The sequence below is a fragment of the Acinonyx jubatus genome, chromosome B3, assembly GCF_027475565.1.
Source record: "Acinonyx jubatus isolate Ajub_Pintada_27869175 chromosome B3, VMU_Ajub_asm_v1.0, whole genome shotgun sequence".
Classification (NCBI taxonomy): domain Eukaryota; kingdom Metazoa; phylum Chordata; class Mammalia; order Carnivora; family Felidae; genus Acinonyx; species Acinonyx jubatus.
Window position 1 is genome coordinate 120033095 of NC_069386.1, and position 21079 is coordinate 120054173.

Here is a 21079-nt window from a genome sequence, read left to right on the forward strand (position 1 = left end):
CTAATTTTGTGAACAGATCTATTTTTCCCTCTAAGTTCAAGTATTTCTTCTTCATTTCCTACTTAAAAAGTTTTCTTCTTCCCTGACCACAGAAACCTAGAAGATTAAAATGGAAAGGATCCTTAGAGATCCTCTAGTTCAGTGGTTCTCAATGTGGATGTTATGGCCAAAAATCCAAATCTCTAGGGAAATCTTGTATGACAGACCCTCTCCCTTTCTCATATGCTCTGGGAAAGCAGGGGAAGCTGGCATGTACTGTCTAGGTGACTATAATCCAACCACCTGAAATGGCTTCTCCAATCTAATTCCTTTGTTTCCCAGAAGAGGAAGCTGAAACACATATCACACAATGACAGAAGGAGAACTAGCGTCCTAACTGATTTTCAACCACCAGCAATGTCTGAGACTATCAATTTCTTCCAACCCATGACAACAGAAGACAGGACCACCACATTTTAAATTTTTGCTAATTTACTAGAGAATTAATTAGTAGCTAATTAGTAGGAAAAAAATCTCACCATTGTTTACTGGATGATTTATTAAAGAGGTTCATCTAAACTATCTTAAAAGATGACATTGGGATTTCTGCAGTCATTTGTCTGAAGAAAGAAAAATCAATTACTTGAAAACACAGGCTGGTTTAGCAGCAAACTCTAACCATGATCTTCCTTTAGTTTACTCTCAATTCTAAACAAGATACCATTAAAAGCTTTAAGATGGTTTTTCCCACTGCTCCTGACTTTACCATAGCCTGCAGACCAAGAAGATGTTAAAGGAAAACCAATGAATTTTAAGTTTTCCTTTCCCCTTTCAACTTAAGGAAATCTTATTTCCCCTATTAGAAGTAACATGACAATTTCTGAAAGCTGCACTATTAGTGACCCTAAGTCCAAACAACACACAAAACCAGTGTAATGGTTTTAATGGGCTGTTCTAAACATTTCTCACAATTCTCGTTTAATCCTCATGCTATTAAATGAGGAAAGGACTACCATAAGGCATAGAAAGGTTAAGAAACTTGCTCAAGTTTACACACCTAGTTCAAGTCGCAGAGCTGGGATGTGAACCCAGGTGATCAGACTCTAGACCTAGTGCTCTACATCACTGCACCCTTTACAATCTGGCCCTTAATTTTTCTGCTTCATCTTTTGCCAATTCTATCCATGACTTTCAGGAAGCACCTTTTATAAACTACCTCCAGTCTAGCCACCTGAATGGCTATTTCCATATCTTATAAACTATATCTCTGTACCTGTTTATGTCTCTGCCATCAGCTAACCTACAAATTCCTTGAAAGCAGGAATTGTGTCTTGTCTTTGAATCTCTAACACCCAAGCACAGTATCTGACACACAGTAGAAATCCAATAGGTATTTGTTGAATCAATATATGAACTGTACTCCGACATCCTGTATTACTATTTCACAGAACTTATTCTGCCTTGAATATTCCCTCTTTGCTTAGGCTGCTTTCTCTACCCCAAACAGCTTTTCTGCTCTTCTGACGGGCAAACTCCTAATCATTTTTGAAGACCCAGTTCAAATCAACAGAGAAAAAAGAGGATAAAAGACCCAATTAAAATATAATTTTTTTCAGGGCACCTGGGTGGCTCATTTAAGTGTCCAACTTTGGCTCAGGTCGCGATCTCATGGTTTGTGGGTTTGAGCCCTGCATTGGACTCTGTGCTGACAGATCAGAGCCTGGGGCCTGCTTCAGATTCTGTGTCTCCCTCTCTCTCTCTGCCCCTCCCCGCTCACGCTCTGTCACTCTCAAAAATAAATAAACGTTACAAGAAAAAATTTTTAAAAATAGTAATGATTTTTTCTTCTTTGACATCTCTTTCTTGCCTAGAGGAATTATTTCTCCCTCTGGCCCCCACAGTATTTTTCTAAACACCTATCATAATACTTTCCAAGCTTCCTTATAATTATTCCTGTTGACACTGAGTTGCTGCCATAGACTATGCATTCTTGAGTACAAGTACACTGTCCTATGTGTCTTTGTATCTCCAATGCTTAGCCTCATGTCTGGTATACAACTAACCCTCAATAAGAATTTGTGGTATGATAGGATGTCTGGCTGGCTCAGCCAATAGAGCACGTGACTCTTGATCTCAGGGTCATGAGTTCGAGGCCCATGCTGGGTATAGAGATTACTTTAAAATAAAAAAAATTGTGAATGAATAAATGGTGATACTACATTAAGGGGCAAATGTTAGTTCTCAAGAGGAATAACTAATCCATCATAAAACTGCTAGTAGCAGTGACTTCATCTAGGAGAGTGGAAACCAATAGCTTTTAGTGTTATTTTTTCAGAATATCACAAATCTTCAAAGGAACTCACTTTATTTTTTTAAAAAAGATTTTATTTTTTTAAGTAATCTCTACACCCAATGCTGGGCTCAAACTTACAATCCTGAGATTAAGAGTCACATGCTCTATGAAATGAAGCGGCAAGGTGACCCTGGAACTCACTTTAAGCAGAAAAAGGGCTGAAGCTGAATGAAAATGGACCAGCTGATGAGTAAGGAGGATGAATTTGAGATCCAAGTTATAAGCAAATCTTTTTTTTTATGTTTATTTATTTTTGAGAGAGAAAAATAAATGATGAACCTAAAACAGATCTCAGTTTAATATAACTGTCAAAGTGTCTGTCCAAATGTTCCCAGGGGAAAGAAAATAATTGTGCCATATTTGCATGGGAACGAGGGGAAAACACGTCAGTCACATTCACTGAATTGTTCTGGAGTAGTTCCTATAAAGATGTGCAGTGACCTGAGCTGAATACGAACACTTACCTCAGAAACTCTTTGCTCTGTTCCCAGAGGTCTTGGGTCTCTTCTTTAGTCATGTGTTTGTCCAGGTTACACACATTAGGTTTCTGGGAATATAACTTAAGACACTGCTTCACCCAGTGCCACTGGTAACCTGGGAGGAAGGGGTTTGGGATAAAAATAAATCCTACACAAAAGATGGGTGGGGAAAGAAGGAGAGGAGAAAATTCTCCATCAGTTATATTTAGATAATTTATTTTTGTTGACATCCTTATACCCATTACTGTATTATTTATGCCCCATACCCTTTGCTCATGCTTCGTGGCTTCCACATGTATAAGCAAATGTTCTCCTTTCTATCCTCCAATTTTAGAGAAAGGGGGGAGAGAAACAAATATTCCACAACTATCAACCATGTTACCCCTAAGCAAACCTTAGAATTGAAAATTCCAAAAGTCACTCCTCAAATGCACCAGGCATTTATGACTTACAGAGGTGGTAATCCCTTTCTGCAACAGCGGTCTTTGTGGTATCTCAGTGTTCCACCTTGGCCTTTTTTGTTTTCTAATATCTGGCTAACAACAGTTATGTTAAATTCTCTCAGTTAAAATAATTGGTGTGATTTCTGCCTCCCAATTGAAATCTGACAGAACAGCAAAGAAAGATGATATATACATCTGCTCACATGTCAGGATGCAAATACCTCCAGCACCTGTGCTGAAAGGATCTTCTGTGACCTTGAAAGTAATCTAATGTTGTTTTTCTCCTGGATAAACGAGGAATAACAATAATGAACAGGAATCCAATGCACGGTAAGGATCCATTCATTGAACATTCAACAAACACATACTATGTACTTTCTGAAACCCCTGGAGACAGGACAGCAGAGACAGTGATGCAGACAATGAATGCCCTGCAGAAGCCTGGCTATGAAGGGAACAAAGGCTGAGGAGCAGTCACAGAGGAATGAAGAATTTAAGGGGAAAATTTATGGTTTTTAGGGTTTGGAAAGACCTAAGCATGCTTACAGATTATGAGGAAAGAACCAGCAAAGAGGAACTGGTTGAACACAAAAAGAGGAAAAGAGCAGAGCAAGGTTTTGAAAGCTGGAAGAGGTAAAAGAAAGTGGGATCTTTTGATAAGCCCCCCCCCAAAAAAAAAGAAAAAGAAAGAGAGGTGAAGGGACTGGCTTTAAATGGGAGGAGCTTTTCCTCCTCTAAAATTGGAGGACAGGAGTGAGAACATTTGTTTCTGAACGTGGAAACCACTTTTGCATTTCACATACAGGTAAAATTCTCCAAATAATTTCAGAGGTGACAGGGGATTGTCAATATTTTGAGAGAGGAAAAAAATATGAAAAATACCCCAACAACCTACCATCTATCAGCATTGATTATAACATTCCCCAAAATATCAAATGAAGAATACCTCTGACTTAGTGTCAGGAAAATAAAGACCTCTTTAGGCAGTCCACTCTAGACAACTGTTGATTTCCTTTAATGAATTAAACTTTGCCTTTTAATTTTCACATATTGATCTTAGGTTCGGACTCACAGAGCAACCCCAAATTAGTTTCTTATTCTTCTTCAAAAATACCTCTAGCTTTAAGGCTAACATTTAATGCTCATTTCCTGTGTGCCAGGCATGGATCAAAGTACTTTACATGTACTCACATTTAATCTTCATAATAACCTTACAAAGCTGGAATGTTTTTTCATACATTTTGCATACCAGGCAACTGAGGCCAAGAGAGATTAAGAAACTTGCCCAAGGTCATATTGGATGGTTAGAGCCACAACATGAAGCCAGGTAGCCTCATGTCAGAACCTAGGCCTTAACCAGCCCTTTGTGTGTATGGCAACCTTTCAAATGTTGGATGCTGTCAGGTTCCCTCTCAGGTTTACTCTTCCCCAGACTCAATCTTCAAACTCATGACCCTCCCGCTCATTCTTGTAAGGACAGGTTGTGGTTGCTCAGGTTCCTTTATAACAAGCAGAATCCAGAAGTAAACACAATCCTTCTGATCAAGCCTGAATAAGAAGACACTGTCATCTCCCATGTTCTGGACATTACACTTCTATTAAATGCAGCTTACAATGGCAGGGAAGATAAAGTCTCTAAGGACATAATGAGGTACCAACTCACAAAATGTGGCTTAAATGTGAAATCCTAGAAAACCTTAAAATCAAGTATACCCATTTGGACAACAGAAAATGAGAGTGGGGTTGGTAACTTTGTAGTCTGAACAAACTTTTTGTTCCCGTTTTGTTAAGGGGAAAAGGCACAGCAACAGAGAAACACAGCCTTGAAAACAGGAGGTAAGCTTGAAAGGTAAAAGGCAGCCTTCAAGAAAAGTACATAAAAGACTGCTGGTGATGCATGCTCTCATTTACTCAAACTCATGGAGAGCCGTGCTTCTGTACATAAAGCCATCATTTGACATTCATTCATTCATTCATTTATTATTATTCTTTTATTTTCGAGAGAGAGAGAAAGAGAGAGAGAGCACACGAGCATGCACACACAAGCAGGGGAGGGACAGAGGGAGAAAAACAATCTTAAGCAGGATCCACGCTCAGCACAGAGCCTGACATGGAGCTCGATCCCATGACCTGAGCTGAAATCAAGAGTTGGATGCTCAACTGAGCCACCCAGGAGCCTCTTGTTTCCTCTTTTACACATAACTAAAGTGCATGAGGTCTTTTAAAGGAAGTATTGAAGCTGTTAATACTGTCCTATGTTATTAACCAATACTTCAGTGATCACAATGTAGTAAGAGCTGTAACACAGATCTGGCCCATGGTACAATGAAAATTAGTATTTCTTTTTAGGATTTTTTCTTGCTGTTAATCCATATTGAAATCACAGATACAATGTTAACTTTATGTCCTCTCCAAGAAAAAGGATGCCAGGTAAAATATATTTGGCCAAATAAGGCATTTCTGTAATTTCTAAATAGTTCATAATCATTCAACTACAATGTCCCCATGATCCTTAACAAAAAGATTAAAGGTGTCTGGCTGGCTCAAGCAGTAGAGCACGTGACTCTTGAGCTTGCAGTTGTGAGTTCAAGCCCCATGTTGGGAATAGTTTACTCAAAAAATAACAATGAAAACATTACCCATTCTTCGTTACCATCTTAATTTCATTATCTGTAAAGTGAGTTACCCAACATTACTGAAGTTCAAAATGCTAGATTATTTAGTCTATTAGGGCTTTTGATCTCATTAACTGTAACACTTTTTTCAAAAGCTCAGCCTTAAGGACAGCAATACATTTTAAGTTTTTTGTTTTTTGTTTTTTTTTTTTTTTTTTGGCCCTATGAGAACATAGTCACTTTGTGAAGTATTTCCGTGTTTATTTTCACTCTTTGCATACTTGCTTACAACTCTTCCCCACTCTCTTCACAGCTCTGAAATTAGACAAATGATTACATGATCTTATCTTTTGGGGTCTGCTGCACTCACCAGGATAGCCTTGGAGTCCATAGGCTTGCCACTTGCTTACTGGCTGAAGTCCTGCTCTATGTGCATCATGGTCACTGACTGAAGACACACTCAGCTGAGATCTGATCACCTGACAGGAAGGAAACAGAAGTTGGAGGGCTAAAGCTACTTTGCAGGTCAGCTCTGAGAATCTCAAATTTCTAAAGTTATTTCCGGTATGAGACAAAATTCAGAGTGTTAAGTCTGGGCTCCTAAACTTAGTTCTACCACTTACTTGATGCAAGACTTCGATAAGTCACTTCTTAGAGCCTTAGTTTTCTCATCTATACACTAACAAACACTAGAAAGTAATATAAAATTAAGCAGAAATGAGAAGCAGGCTGATTTTGGCCTTCAAGACTACCTTTTTGTATGACACCACACTTTTGTGATTTCTTCCAAGACTCTAAATCATGAAAGGTGTTTGGTGTACTGAAATACCCTTAGTCAAAATGCTGCCCATCTCAGTTCAGGCTATCAATGCTTTTGAGGCACTTATATACAGACCAATGAGGAACATCAGGTGCTTAAACAGACCAATGAGGAACATCAGGCAGGAGAGGGTAAGAGAATGGAGAGAGTGCTCTCACCAGACAGAATAAACGTTTCAGTGAAACACTGGAAACCCTGTTTGCTGAAAGTATATTTATTCTTTTTTAGATGAAACTTCAAAATGAAACTCAGAGCTTTTGTCTTTGTGAATTACTTTGAAATTAAGTTTTTCAGGGGCTCATGAAGTTTTCTTTGCATATAAGAGTATCTTAGAGATGCCTTATTAAATTGGTTAAGGGATCCAACATGCAGTCACTAAAGGACATTTACAAAACAAAAACCTTTATTCTTCCACTAATGATAAACTTAGGATCTTGCTTGCCTTAGAATACATCAAATGTTCTCTTCCAAAAAGACAGCATCTCTCATCCTATTAACTTCACCAAGTGTAGAGATTTCCAGAAAAAAAATACTAACAAGTGGCTGGTGTATTACCAGTTTCTGTAATAAAATGGCTACCTGGAACTCTGAGAGTCTTAACCAGCTAATTTTTCCAGGTACTGATGTTTTTATTTTAAACATTTTGTAATGATTTCTTAAACAGACCATATTTAGTAATGTACTGTAATTCAGCCAACACTCCCATAGTTGAAGTAAGTTTGTGGACCTATTCTCCATGCTAAGCTAAACCAAACCTCGAAGTTTAAAAAAAAGTTCTGCTTTTTCCCTTGCCTATTAGCTGTCACTTTCTCCACTGCTCATCAGTTGCTCTCAGAGCAACTTTCTTTTCCAATTTGCGACTTTCAATCTGTTTTGAACTGGGAAACTAAATACTGAAGTTTTTATGTATTCAATGGATAGTGTATTTATTGAATGCTTACTGTTTCAGAGAGTGTGCTAGACACAATGTCCTCTTCTCAGGTGGCTTATATTCTAAAAGTATTTAAATACTGCAGCAAAATACAGGCAAAAGGAGATGAATGAGGGTCTGTCCCATGTACATTATTCTTAGAGTTCAGACTTTCTGTATGTTATTTCGACAACTCTAAGACCATTTTTGCTAGCAAATGAAGTTCCTAAAAAGTTCTAGATAAGTATGGTGTTACTACAGCATTCCAATTTTACTGAGAACTATTATTAAGCTTAGAGGGAATGCTCCATCCAGCCATCTGTGGACAACACCAAGGGCAAATTAAGGGATCAGGGATCCTCAGTGTTTTTTTTTTTTTTTTTCAACGTTTATTTATTTTTGGGACAGAAAGAGACAGAGCATGAACGGGGGAGGGGCAGAGAGAGAGAGGGAGACACAGAATCGGAAACAGGCTCCAGGCTCTGAGCCATCAGCCCAGAGCCCGACGCGGGGCTCGAACTCACGGACCGCGAGATCGTGACCTGGCTGAAGTCGGACGCTTAACCGACTGCGCCACCCAGGCGCCCCAAGGGATCCTCAGTGTTAACAGCGATTATAAAGAAATTATGCATACTATATACTATAACTGTGATTTTCCCTGTGTCCCCCTTTATGTTACTTTTCCTACTTAACATGGGGAAAGGTAGAAATAATGCATAGTGCTTGAATTCATTTGCCCTTTCCTTTCAAACGTGGAGAGATGATCTCAATCTTTCAATGCCCTTTTTCTGAGAGGTCCGGAGACGACAGGGACCTATTTTATGGACGACGGCTTAACTAACAAAATCGATCCCTCTCAGTGGTGGGGATACTTGGGTGGTTGTTTTTTTCAAGCTGCAAAGCGCTTCCCTACCGTGTAAGAACACGGTTTATGGGCTTTTACACAAACTGAAGTAGAGACGTAAACGAACAGTTAATGTTAGGAATGAACACCAATTCCCAGGCATTCTCTGAGGCCGCAGCCGGGAAAGGCCGCGTGGAGTAACCCGGCAGCACAGCTCTTCACCGCCAAAGTGTCACTCTTCATGGACAATTCAACTCCGCGCCCACCGAGGCCGGGGATTACTCAATAACACTCAGAGAAAAGAGATGAGGTGAGCTGTGAAGACCCTCAAAAAAGGTGAGGCGACCGGTGATGCGCGCCGCTCCTCTGTCCGTACCTTGCGGGCATCAGGCCCCGTGCCGCGGGCTGTATGGGCCGCCGAGAAGTCAATGACCGCTCCCAGGTCTGCGGAATCGGGGCGGCTCTGCCGGTAGAAGCGGAAAAGCTTCCGAAAGGCGTCCTCCCCTGGCTCGGCCGCCAACGTCACTACAGAGCCCACGGCCGCCGCCATCTTCCCCATCTCGTTGCCCGGCCTCTTCTGACCCGGAAGCAGAGTGCCGTGCTCCGGATCCGGCAGGTTCTTCCGGGGTCGTGACCAGTGGTCACAGAGGTGCTTAATCTAAAGATGGCGGCTTCAGCGGTGAGGGGCGCTATGGCGCTGCGTACTAGTACTAGCAGGCCGGTGGCTTTCGTCAGAAAAATTCCCTGGACCGCAGCCTCGAGTGAGTGATGGAGACGTATTAGGGGCGGAAGTTTGAGGCTCAAGCGATCCTCAAAAGCACTGCTTTTGGCGGAGCGCTGGAATCAGCGTGGTAGCTGGATTAAGAGCTGTTGCTCCTGAGCAAACCAGTGAGCAGAATTTTTTTTTTTTTTTTTTTTTTTTTTGCAATTAATTGGGGATGCGTCTTGAGCTTTTGCGGCACGTATTCAGGGTCTCCTGCCTGCGGGAGTGATTTGGTGGAACAGTTCGTTACTTGCAAACGTTAAGATGTACGATTTAGAAGGGACTGTTTTGATTGCGGTATGGAGGATGGATTCAAACTGGTAAGGTTGAAGGCGGGGAGACGAACTAAAAGGCAGTTTCAGTAATTTAGTCCTAAGAAGAGGACCTGAAATAGTGTAGTGGTAGAAAAGCGGGTCAAATCCACCTATGTTAACAGAACAAAATCAACGGCTTTTCGCGATGGTTTGAATGGGAAAGAGTACGGAATGACGGAAAAGGAAGAACAACTTCCAGGTTTTTAGCGTTGGTGAATATCGTGGTTAGGATGTGGAAGCAGCAGGTTTAAAGAAGAGGAGTTAAAGGTTAAATGTGTTGAGTTTGAGAAAAACCTGTGAGGTCTCCGTCAGCAAGTGGGCAGAGAAGAATGTGTAGAGATTGAGAAGTGCCCTTTTAAACATACTGCGCAGGTTAGAATTCCACCTCGGCCATTTAATAGTTGTGCAACCCAAAAGGAGGGAATTTGGGAAAAGGGCTCACTACTGTAATTCAGTTTCATCTGTGAAATGGAGTCAGTAATAACTTTCCTCATAGGATTTTTGATTGGGTTAAAATGAGTTTATATGTAAACCGCTTAGACCTGTGCTAGATACATAAGTGCTCAATGAATGACAATCATTTTCATGATTACCGTAATTGAAGCTCAAGGGGAGAGACCTCGGCTGGAGATAGAGGGTTGGGAGTAATCAGTATCGAAATCTCTCACCAACATTGATTTTTGTCAGTTGCAGTTTTGAGAAAATGTTTTTATATTTGCCTACCAAAAATTAAAAATCCACGGTCAGTTTTATAGGTTTTCATGTATCAGGTCATCTCCCTTAAAGAAAAGAATGGAACTGGGATTACTCACCTCTTAGTTTTTGTGGTCCAGGTGTGGGTAGTGGAATGGAAAATAGATCAGTTTGTGCCTCACTTTCTCAGTATGTGGCAGGTGAAGATCAAGCCAGTACAATGTCTTGCTTAGGCTCCATGAAACTGTGTAAAGGCCCAGGGATTTCATCAGCGTCTTGCAGTTGCAGGTGTACAGACCATAATGGGTTGGTTTAAAACTCTTACAAAGGGTCTGTGTAACATACAACTTTGAAACGTTCTCTCTCAGTTCATTCATTCATTCAGCAAATATTTAAGGATGTTTGTGGTGGGCATTGTTCTTGGTGCTTGCAGCTGTTTTCCCTTAACAGTTATAGGTAATTTGGGAAGAGGGTTACCTTCCAGAACTAGTTTGTTTTGGAAGTGAATGTTTTCTAGAACTTTCAATACCTGGTTTAAAACGTGTATATTTAACACTATTTTGTTTATTCTCCAGTAACATGGTCTCTGAGGTCCTGATCTTGACAACTGATTTGACCAACTGGGAGAGCTCTTCAGAAATTTAGTCCCTATGGGTTGCTGAAGCATTACTAGGCATTTATTCATTCATCAAATATTGCCCTACTGTGTATCAATTACTATTGACATAGTGGACTCAACACTTGGGAAAGTTACGGTGTTGTGGTGAGGGTGAGGAGACTTACAACAGATACAGGCAATTGTTGAAGCAGTGAGGTTTAGATGAACTAGGGGAAATAACCAGGTAATATGAAATATCAATCAGGGAAAGTACAAGCACTGTAGTTCAGAAGAGATCATGTATTTTTGATTTTTAAGATTACTATGCATCTTTGAGGACTCGGGTCAGGATAATAGCATTGTTTTGTATTGGAGTAGATCCCCGATAAATTAATATTCAGTGGATATATTTGGCTTGGATCTTGAAGGATAATTACAATTTAGGCAGGAAGAGATAGGATTACCGACATAACAAGGGGAAATAACGATAGACAAAGATGGAAATCCATGGGACACACAGAATTTCATTTGCTATACTAGAGAGTAACTATGGGCCAGCAATGGGAAATAAAGCAGGAAGGGTAAGCAGGGTCATCTCAACAAATTTTAAAGTATCAGCTTTTTAACTGAGTGTAAACTTTATGGAAGGCAAGGGCTTAAACAACACACTACAGTTAAATTGTCTTTTGTGTGACTTTCTCACAAGGATTGTTATCCATGCACCTAACACTATGATGAAGATACTCCTCTGCAGGGGATGAAGACTACAGTCAACTCAGCAACTTATCTGTGTGTGTCCCTACACACACTTTCCCCAAATCTGGTACATTGCAGCTTTATAGAAATGGTTCTTGACTTACAGCGGTTTCATTTACAATTTTTTGACTTTACAATGGTGCAATAGTGATACACATTCTGAAGAAACTCTGCTTTAAATTTTGATTTTTTTCCCTGTGCTAGTGATATGCAGTATGATACTCTTTTGTGATATTAGGCAGCAGCAGCAGCAGCAGCAAGATGCAGCTCCCAGTGAGCCATGTGATTACGAGGGTAAACAACTCATAGACTTATTCTGTGCCCTTAACCACCATTCTGGTTTTCATTTTCAGTAGTCAATAAATTACAGAAGAAATTCAACACTTTATTATAAAATAGGTTTTGCATTAGATGGTTTTGCCTGACTATAGGCTAATGTAATTATTCTGAGCATGTTTAAGCTGGCTAGTCTAGGGGTGCCTGGGTGGCTCAGTCAGTTAAGTGTCCGACTTTGGCTCAGGTCATGGGTTCAAGCCCCGTGCCAGGCTCTGTGCTGATAGCTCAGAGCCTGGAGCCTGCTTCAGATTCTGTGTCTCCCTCTCTCTGTTCTTCCCGTGCTCATGCTCTGTCTCTCTCTCAAAAATAAAAAAATAAACATAAAAAAACTTTTTTATGATGTAGGCTAGGCTAAGCTATGCTGTTCAGTAGGTTAGGTGTATTAAATGCATTTTCAACTTAGGATATTTTCAACTTACAATAGGTTTATCAGCTGTAACCCCATCATAACTTGAAGATCTGTAGTCAGTACTATAGCTGCTTCCTAAATCTTAAGGCTTCAAGGAAATGCAAAGTAGCTCCTGTTCACAAAATGTTTGGGAACTCTAGGCCCACTTTTGGTTTCTACCTACAATCTAGGATGAAAGATACAAAATATATTAACTCCTTTTTTGTTGTTTGTTTTTAAGTAATCTCTGTGCCCAACGTGGGGCTTGAACTCACAACTCCGATTTCAAGAGTCACATGCTTTACCGACTAAGCCAGCCAGGTACCCCAAAATACATGAACTACTTTTAACATGTTTTCTCTTCCTATACAGGTGAGCTGAGAGAACATTTTGCACAGTTTGGCCATATACGAAAGTGCATCATACCTTTTGTGAGTATTCTCTTTGAAAAAAAAAAAGTTATCCTTTCATTCTTGATCCTCAAATTTTATCCTCGAATTCTTGAGTTTTTGTCAAAACATATCAACTTGTATGACTTTCTAATGAAGTAAAGCTGTTCATCAGAGTCTTTATGGATAAAATTATGGGTGATACTGATTAAAAAGTAAAAAAAAAAACAAAAAACTTATCCTGCACATAACAAATTACCATAAACATAAGGACTCAAAACGACAAACATATGTTATCCACAGTTTCAGCAGATCAGGAACCTGGGCATAGCCTTACTGGGCCCTCTGCCCAGGGTCTCATATAGCTGCAGGCCAGGTGTCAGCTGGGGCTTTGGTCTCATCAGAGGCTCAGCTGGGAGAGACTGATGTCCAAGATCCCTCAGGTTGTTGGCAGAATTCATTTTTGAACTGTAGGACTGAGGTATCTACCTTTTTGCTGGCTTTCAGCTTGTAGGGACTACCTGCAGTTCCTTGTTACCTGGGAGGTCTGTAGGCTCCCCCAACATGGCAGCTTACTTCTTCAGTCAGCAGAGGAGTTTCTCTGTCTAGTCTGTTAGGTTTGTCTTAGAACATAGTCATGGGAGTGGCATCCCATCATTTTTGCCATATTCTTTTGGTTAGAAGCATGTCACAGGTCCCACACACCCTCAAGGGGAAGGGGTTATACAGAGGGTAACTTGGTGGGACATGTGTAGATCACAGGGCCATCTTTGAATTCTGCCCACTCCAGTATTATAGTAAGGACTTGATACTAAAGGATGATTTTATCTGAAAATTAATTGGTGGAGGGGCACCTGGGTGGCTCAGTCGGTTAAAGTGTCTAACTTTGGCCCAGGTCATGATCTCATGGTTCATAGGTTTGAGCCTTATGTCGGGCTCTCTGCTGACAGCTGAGTCTGGAGCCTGCTTCCAATTCTGTGTCATCCTCTCTCTCTGCCCCTCTCCTGCTCATGCTGTCTCTCAAAAATAAACATTTAAAAAAATTTTTTTTTCAACTGGTAGAGAATATCTGTTTTAATCTTTATCCTTATTAAGTTGAATGCCTTTTTTCTTTTAGTATTTTTATATTTGTTATATTTCCTTTAAAAATTTTAATGTTTATTTTTTTTTATAAATTTTTTTTTTCAACGTTTTTTATTTATTTTTGGGACAGAGAGAGACAGAGCATGAACGGGGGAGGGGCAGAGAGAGAGGGAGACACAGAATCGGAAACAGGCTCCAGGCTCCGAGCCATCAGCCCAGAGCCTGACGCGGGGCTCGAACTCACGGACCGCGAGATCGTGACCTGGCTGAAGTCGGACGCTTAACCGACTGCGCCATCCAGGCGCCCCTTAATGTTTATTTTTGAAAGAGAGAGAGACAGAGCACACGCAGAGGAGGGACAGAGAGGACACAGAATCTGAAGCGGGCTCCAGGCTCTGAGCTGTTAGCACAGAGCCTGACGTGGAGCTTGAACTCACGAACTATGAGATCATGACCTGAGCCGAAGTCAGATGCTCCCCGAACTGAGCCACCCAGGCACCCCTCCTTTGCTTTCTAAGGAAGGTTTAGAAATCAGTTTATCAATTTGTTTTGCTTTATTCTGGGCTGTATTTTTCTGTGGGCTTTCTAGAATTACTGGATTTTTGATGGTGTAATGTGAGTACACACAAAGTTTACAGGTGCTTCACTAAAACTGCCCCTTTTTTCCTGACACTGAGAAGACTATGGTAAAATATCAACTTAAAGAAATTTAAATTCTTAACTCTTAATGTTTGTTGCTTTCCAAGGATCTAATAGATTACTCCTATCTAGTGCTAGTGAGGGTGTAGGGAAGCTGGCACTGAAATTGCTCAGAAGTTTACTTCATTTCTGAAGGGTAGTTTGGTAAAATCAAAATCCAGAATTTGTATTTGCTTTGATCTAGCAGTTCCATTTTTAGGCATTTATTCTGCAGAAATGGTGTGGTTAAGAATGCTCAAAGCAACATTGTTCACTAATATAACTGGAAAGGGGCGCCTGGGTACTCAGTTGGTTAAGCGTCTGACTCCTGATTTCGGCTCAGGTCATGATCCCAGAGTTCTGAGATCGAGTATTGCATTGGGCTACGCGATGAGCATGGAGCCTGCTTAAGATTCTCTGTCTCTCCCTCTGCCCCTCTCGCCTGCTCCCACTTTCTCTCTTTAAACTAAATAAAAAAAATAGTAATATTACCAGAAAGAACCTAAATGTTTATCAATGGGATTAAATAGTCATTGATACAGTGGAGTTTTTTATACAGTTGATTAAAAGAATGAGGCACATGTATTACTGACATGAAAATGTTTCTATAAGCTTAAAAACTACAATTTTACAAAGAGTATGAAACTTGTGTTTTTTGAGGAGCATTAAAAAATTTTATCCAAAAATAGTAACACATTTTTCTTGGTTCCCATTTCCCTCTTAGAAGTATAAATAAAATAATTTAGGACCTGGAGTTAACAGGTTTAGATTTAAACAAAAGAAAATTTTGATTCTTGGTAAAACTAAATAAAATGTAACAGGAAAAAAGTTTCTGGTAAACAATTCATGTACTCAAGTTAGAAATCCAGGTTCCTATCTTAGATACACAGTACTTAAGTTTTACACAAACACAAAACATTTTTTCCAAATGTTTATTTATTTAGAGAGAGAGAGAGAGAGAGTGTGAGGAGGGGAAGGGCAGAGAGAGGTGAGAGAGAATCCCAAGCAGGCTCCACGTTCAGCGTGCAGTCTCACGACCGGGAGATCATGACCTGAGCTGAAATCAAGAGCTGGACACTTAACTGACTAAACCACCCAGGCTTCCCCCACACACAAAATTTGTAAAGCTTTTACAGCAATGGTCATAAGGAGGTAGAGGAGAAATTGTATTTTTCTGAGGTAAGGAGTGAATCACTGGGACATTACCAGAAACTTCCTGCAGTCTAGGTTTATACTTAAAAAGTTACCTTTTAGGAGTGCCCGGGTGGTTCAGTCAGTTGAGCCTCAGATTCTTGATTTTAGCTCAGGTCACGATCCTAGGGTCGTGGGACTGAGCCCTATGCTTTGTGCTGAGCATGGAACCTGCTTAAGATTCTGTCTCTCCCTCCATCTGGCCCCCTCTCCCACTATTTCTCTCTCTCAAAAAAAAAGTCACCTTTTAAATATGGGGGCAATTTCTAAGAATTTGTTTTGGGGGTGGTGTGGAGCACAACATAACTTTGTAACAAGATTGATGATGATGATGATGTACAGAGTGAATAGACATCTTTGTATCTGTTCTTTTTATTTGGGTGGGGAGGGGCAGAGGGAGAGAGAGAGAATCTTAAGCGGGCTCCATGACCAGCATAGAGCCCAAAGGCAGGCTTGCTCTCACAACCTTGAGGTCATACTTGAGCCAAAATCAAGAGTTGGATGCTTAACCGACTGAGCCACCCAGGCACCCCTCGTCTTTAAATAGCAGGGTGCTTTGAAGCACACCAGAATCTTTTCCACACGTGCTGATGTATAGGTTGGATGATAAGCACTCTTGTCCTATGCACAAAGGGAAGCACCTTGAAGTCTGGAGCTAGGTAAATAAGGGTAATACTGTCTATATTTTTTCTTTTTTCCTATTTTTCATTAGGAATAGGGAGTATGTGATTATAATGGTAGTAGTGGTGATGAGAATAATTGGTCTCCAAAATTACCAGAAATGCACCTAGATTTTGAGGCTTAATTTTTTAGTTTCTAGAAATGAGGAAGTTAGAGTACTCTATTTATGTGATTAAAATTTCCCTTATTTTAGTGTGGTTTGTATCTTGAATGACAAAGAAACTTTACTACCTATATGTTACTTCTCTAGTGGCATCAGAAAAGCAGAATGTTAAGATTAACACGGCGGTTAAGCCTTTGGTAACTAAGTTTTTCAACATCTTTAATAATGTCTGTTATGCCGTTTTGGCAGATGAACAGTTGGTAGTTTGTTTTGGAGCTCATGGAAACATTTTTCAAGTTCATGATTAATCTCTTCCTAAATTTTGAATTTTTAGGACAAAGAGACTGGGTTTCACAGAGGTATGGGTTGGATTCAGTTTTCTTCAGAAGAAGAACTTCAGAATGCACTACAGCAAGAAAATCATATTATTGATGGAGTAAAGGTAAATATTTTTCTGTATAATGTCGTGAGCTTTCTATATATCGGTCAGTAGGTCAAAAGTACGGAATGACAAGGTCTTTGGGAGATTTGTAACTAAGGTTTCCTTAATATTGGTTAAAGAATGGTGGTGGTGGGAGAGTGCCAGTTCTAAAATGTCTGGGGAGGGTAGTACAGGAAGACCCTTTAATGGTTAGCAAGGTGTATCTAACATAGAGCAGTGGGAACTTACTTACAAGGTAGGGAGACTGTTGTTGAAATCCTGGCTTTTCCATTTACCATGCAACCTTGGGTCAAACCGATTTAGTTTTAAGAGCAGGGAACAAATAACATCCTCTTGACTTCTAGCTGCTGACTCCATAATAAAAAGGCAGTCTTAAAGTGGCAGTTTTCAGTCAGTTGTAATGTTTTTGCAGATAGTGTCTTTCCTTACAATGCTTACTTGATTTTTCTTAGCTCCACATTCAAGCTCAAAGACCAAAAATTTTGCAAGGGGATCAAACATCTGATGAAGAAAAAGATTTTTGAGACTGTTACTACCTATTAAATAAAGTAAACAAAATTGAAAATTTTGCCTAAATGTTTTTATTTGAAACAAGTAGTTGCACCAAGCAAGAGCTTGCTTTCCCCACTCCAAATGAAAACCGAGCTCAGGAGGGGCAGGCGTCATTTGGCAGGACAGTTCTAGTATGTGAACATCCTTCTACTCACTGTGATTGGGGCAACTGTATTCATCAGCAGTCCTTCTTACACAAAATATTATCCCCAAAGTACTAACATCACACAAAAGGAAGTGGTCTTAATTTCATGTGTGGAGCAGTATGTTCTATAAATGCCAAAAGGTAGGAGAAACACAAACACAACCCACTCTTTAAAAAAAACTAAATAGTTCAAAGAATTTTCCACCCCCCCCCCCCTTACTCCCGTAATAAAAAGTAGTGCTGGGGTCTGACACCCAGATTTGGTTTTTATCCTGGCCATTTACAAAGTGTTTCCCCATCTGACTTGCATCATTAGGGTTATGGACAAAAGTTCATTCACTTTGAAGAACGGTGTATCTACTCCTTCCTCCTCTTCTTGCCTTCATGCTCATGTTCCTTGGGGCGGCTGCTGTCTGAGGGTCTTTTAGAGCCACCGTGCTGTTTGGCTTCTTCCAAAAACTTGTCTAAACCAAAAGGATCTTCCTCAAACTGAACTGGTCCTTCTCGGCCTCTCTGCCTACGGTCTGAACCAGAAAACTCCTTATCGGGAACAAATCTAGGGAAAAAGAAAAAGGACTATGAACCACTTTGTTTTCACTAGTGCAAACAGTGAGACTGAGCTGTCTGCCTTGGTACCTGTTGGTCTTTATTCTGGCTTCTAGGTCATCACCATACATGTCCTTGTCCAGGTTTTTACTGGGCCTGTAAATATTCTGGGCCATATCTTTACCACCTCTCCAGGCTTGATCATAAACATTGTAAATTTCATCTTCTCCACCTGCAAAACCACTGTCCATACCCTGTGGAACAAGGACATTAAAAGTTCACATTTTCAGCAATCTGAACTGCAAATTAAAATGATCTTCATTAAAAAAAGTCCGTAAATTTTCATTCTTACCATCTTTGGTCCTTAGATTAAATACAGTGCTAATTAACAAGTCTGACTACTTTAGTGAAGTAGTCATTAAAATTGGGGGATAGTAGTATAAACAGGTACTTGACAATTTCAATTTTACAGACAATGGCAAAAAGATGAAAGAATTGTCAAGTACCATTTACCGGATGTCACTCACTGATGTATTTATCATGTAACTTCTATGCCCAACATGGGGCTTAAACTCACATCCCTGACGTCAAGAGTTGCACGCTGTATAGGCAGGCATCCCTGTATGATTTCATTTAGAATAGGGGCACCTGGGTGGCTCAGTTGCTTAAGTGTCCAACTTTGGCTCAGGTCATGATCTTGCGGTTTGTGGGTTCAAGCCCCACATTGGGCTCCGTGCTGACAGCTTGGAGCCTGGAGCCTGCTTTGGATTCTGTGTCTCCCTGTCTCTCTGCCCCTCTCCCATTTTCACTCTGTCTCTCTCTCAAAAATAAATAAACGTAAAAAAAATTGTTTAGAATAAATGTCACACCCTTTAACTCCCTGAGAACATCACTGCCTGCCTGCCTGCCTCTCTCTCTCTCTCTCTCTCTCTCTCTATCTATATATCTATCTAAGAGAGAGAGAACATGTGCTGGGGAGGGGGCAGAGGGTGAGAGCAAGAATCTTAAGCAGGCTCCCATGACCCTAGGATCATAACCTGAGCTGAAATCAAGATGCTCAACTGAGTCACCCAGGCACTCCAAGAACAATCACTATTATAGCAAGAGACAATAAGGCTCTTAATGAAAATCCTAAGACAACAAGGAACTTGCTTCATATATTTGAATGGTTCCTTAATACGGGATGTCCTTTGTTAGGAAAATTTTTATTACAACTTTGAAATAATTTAAGCTTAAGCTTGTAAGAGGTGACAGTCATAAATATTTACTTACATGAAATTTTCATGCCTCACCCCTTTGCTCAGCCTGGTAGATTACCACAGCATAGTGTTTAAGAACATAAACTTTGAAATCAAGACAGCCCATGTTTTAATCTTCTATCAGTTTCTAGCTAAACCTGTATGTGTCTCAAACATACAGAGGTTGTAACAAATAGTATGAAGTCATAGGGTTTTTTAAAGGATTGAAATAATACAAGTAAAAGAACAATGCCAGGAATGTAAAAAAGTACCTAATACATTATTAAACTAAAAGAACTTACTCAAATGCTACCTTCAAATCTCCCTGAAGCCTCGGAGTCAATAAACTTTTCTGTTCCATATCCCAGTAGAACTTTATTTCTATGTCTATATTTTTATTACAGTCTGCCTTGTCCTTATTTATATACATATATGTCTTTTCCAGTAGACTTGAAGGTTCCTTGAGGGCAAAGCACATCTATCTTTGATCTAAAGGTCTTATGCCTGTAAATAATCAATGTTGGGTAGATTAAAACATAAAGATACTTCTTCAGTCCTAATGTGTCCTAGCTAGTTGATAACAATAGCTTCTAGGAATCAGATTTCCTGATAGCTAGTTTAGCACTTAAATTTAGTTTTTTAGCTTCATCTTTTATATCAGTTTTTTTTTAATGTTTATTTATTTTTGAGACAGAGACAGAGCATGAATGGGGGAGGGGCAGAGAGAGAGGGAGACACAGAATCGGAAGCAGGCTCCAGGCTCTGAGCCATCAGCCCAGAGCCCGACGCGGGGCTCGAACTCACGGACCGCGAGATCATGACCTGAGCTGAAGTCGGACGCTTAACCGACTGAGCCACCCAGGCGCCCCTAGCTTCATCTTTTAAAGATCTCAAGTTTATGTGATTCTACGGCATTAAAAAGTTGTTTTTTTTTTTTTCAAAGATCAACAAAAAACCAAAAGAGATAGTTTTGTAGGACACTGGGTCTATTTTAGAAATAAAAGACCAATATATTAGGTTTTTTTTAAATCACCTAATTTCTTTCATTTTCTACTAGTGTCTTACATCTTAGCCAACTGTAAGAGGGCAAAATCAGAGTTGTTTCATCTTACTTGCATCAAAGATCAAATAAGATAAAGCAACTAAGTTATAACACATAACTTGTAATATTTTTCTCTCATTATGCCAGCATACCTTACTTAGATTGATCCAAATCTATGATACGTTAATTTTCTTTTCCCTGAGGACTATATTCATATCAACACTTAAGACATGCTATTTCTAAATTCCTTGTACCTTGGACTGGTTGAAGAGCCTTTGGTCATACTGAACTTCATTGGACGTCCGAGGATTGGGTACACCAAGAGCAATGACTTCGCTGATATCTCGATTTTCATTTCTCTGCAGTTTGGACCTGTTTTGAAATATAATGTTGCTAACTGAAAACTCTTCACAGACAAGCTGAATTTCAATTTCAGCCTAACCAATCTCAGAAGCAAAGTTAATGAATATATCCTGTTCAGATCTTGTGAACATATATTCCCTGATAATGCATAATTGGGCTGGCAGTCCTTACAGCACTTCAGAGATGTGATTATTAGAAGAGGTGGGGTTTTACAATCAGGCCTTTCTGTTCAATGAAAAGAACTGTCAAGAGACTCACTCTAGACATGAAGTGTTTAATACAAGAAATCACCTTACAAAAAAAAAAAAAAAAAAAGGAAGAAAAGAAAAGAAATC

General features: G+C 39.9%; 3 protein-coding genes across 4 annotated transcripts in view; 1 reads left to right on the plus strand and 2 right to left on the minus strand.

Annotated features, from left to right (window-relative positions):
• ALKBH1 (alkB homolog 1, histone H2A dioxygenase) overlaps positions 1 to 9041 on the minus strand; it is a 29788-nt gene extending 20747 nt beyond the window's left edge. Inside the window, exons 1-3 of the mRNA XM_015071594.3 lie at positions 8820 to 9041; positions 6240 to 6348; positions 2797 to 2959 (exon numbers count right to left, since the gene is read on the minus strand). Coding sequence (XP_014927080.1) covers positions 2797 to 2959; positions 6240 to 6348; positions 8820 to 9002 — 455 coding nt within the window. The 5' untranslated portion in view covers positions 9003 to 9041. The remainder of the gene's footprint in view (positions 1 to 2796; positions 2960 to 6239; positions 6349 to 8819) is intronic.
• A 10-nt stretch (positions 9042 to 9051) lies between these two features.
• Positions 9052 to 17423, plus strand: SLIRP (SRA stem-loop interacting RNA binding protein). Of its 2 annotated transcripts, none has more exons than XM_015071592.3 (4): positions 9052 to 9204; positions 12664 to 12722; positions 16751 to 16858; positions 17311 to 17423. In XM_015071592.3, exons 1-4 carry the CDS (start codon positions 9108 to 9110, stop codon positions 17380 to 17382), a joined length of 336 nt encoding a protein of 111 aa, XP_014927078.1. In that variant the 5' UTR covers positions 9052 to 9107; the 3' UTR covers positions 17383 to 17423. The 2 variants fall into 2 exon arrangements, with proteins under 2 accessions (XP_014927078.1, XP_014927079.2); XM_015071593.3 differs by lacking the exon at positions 9052 to 9204 and adding an exon at positions 9373 to 11861.
• The window catches only part of SNW1 (SNW domain containing 1), a 32584-nt gene continuing 28921 nt past the window's right edge, over positions 17417 to 21079 (minus strand). Inside the window, exons 12-14 of the mRNA XM_015071591.3 lie at positions 20636 to 20753; positions 18192 to 18355; positions 17417 to 18111 (exon numbers count right to left, since the gene is read on the minus strand). Of these exons, the coding sequence (XP_014927077.1) occupies positions 17913 to 18111; positions 18192 to 18355; positions 20636 to 20753 (481 nt within the window). The 3' untranslated portion in view covers positions 17417 to 17912. The remainder of the gene's footprint in view (positions 18112 to 18191; positions 18356 to 20635; positions 20754 to 21079) is intronic.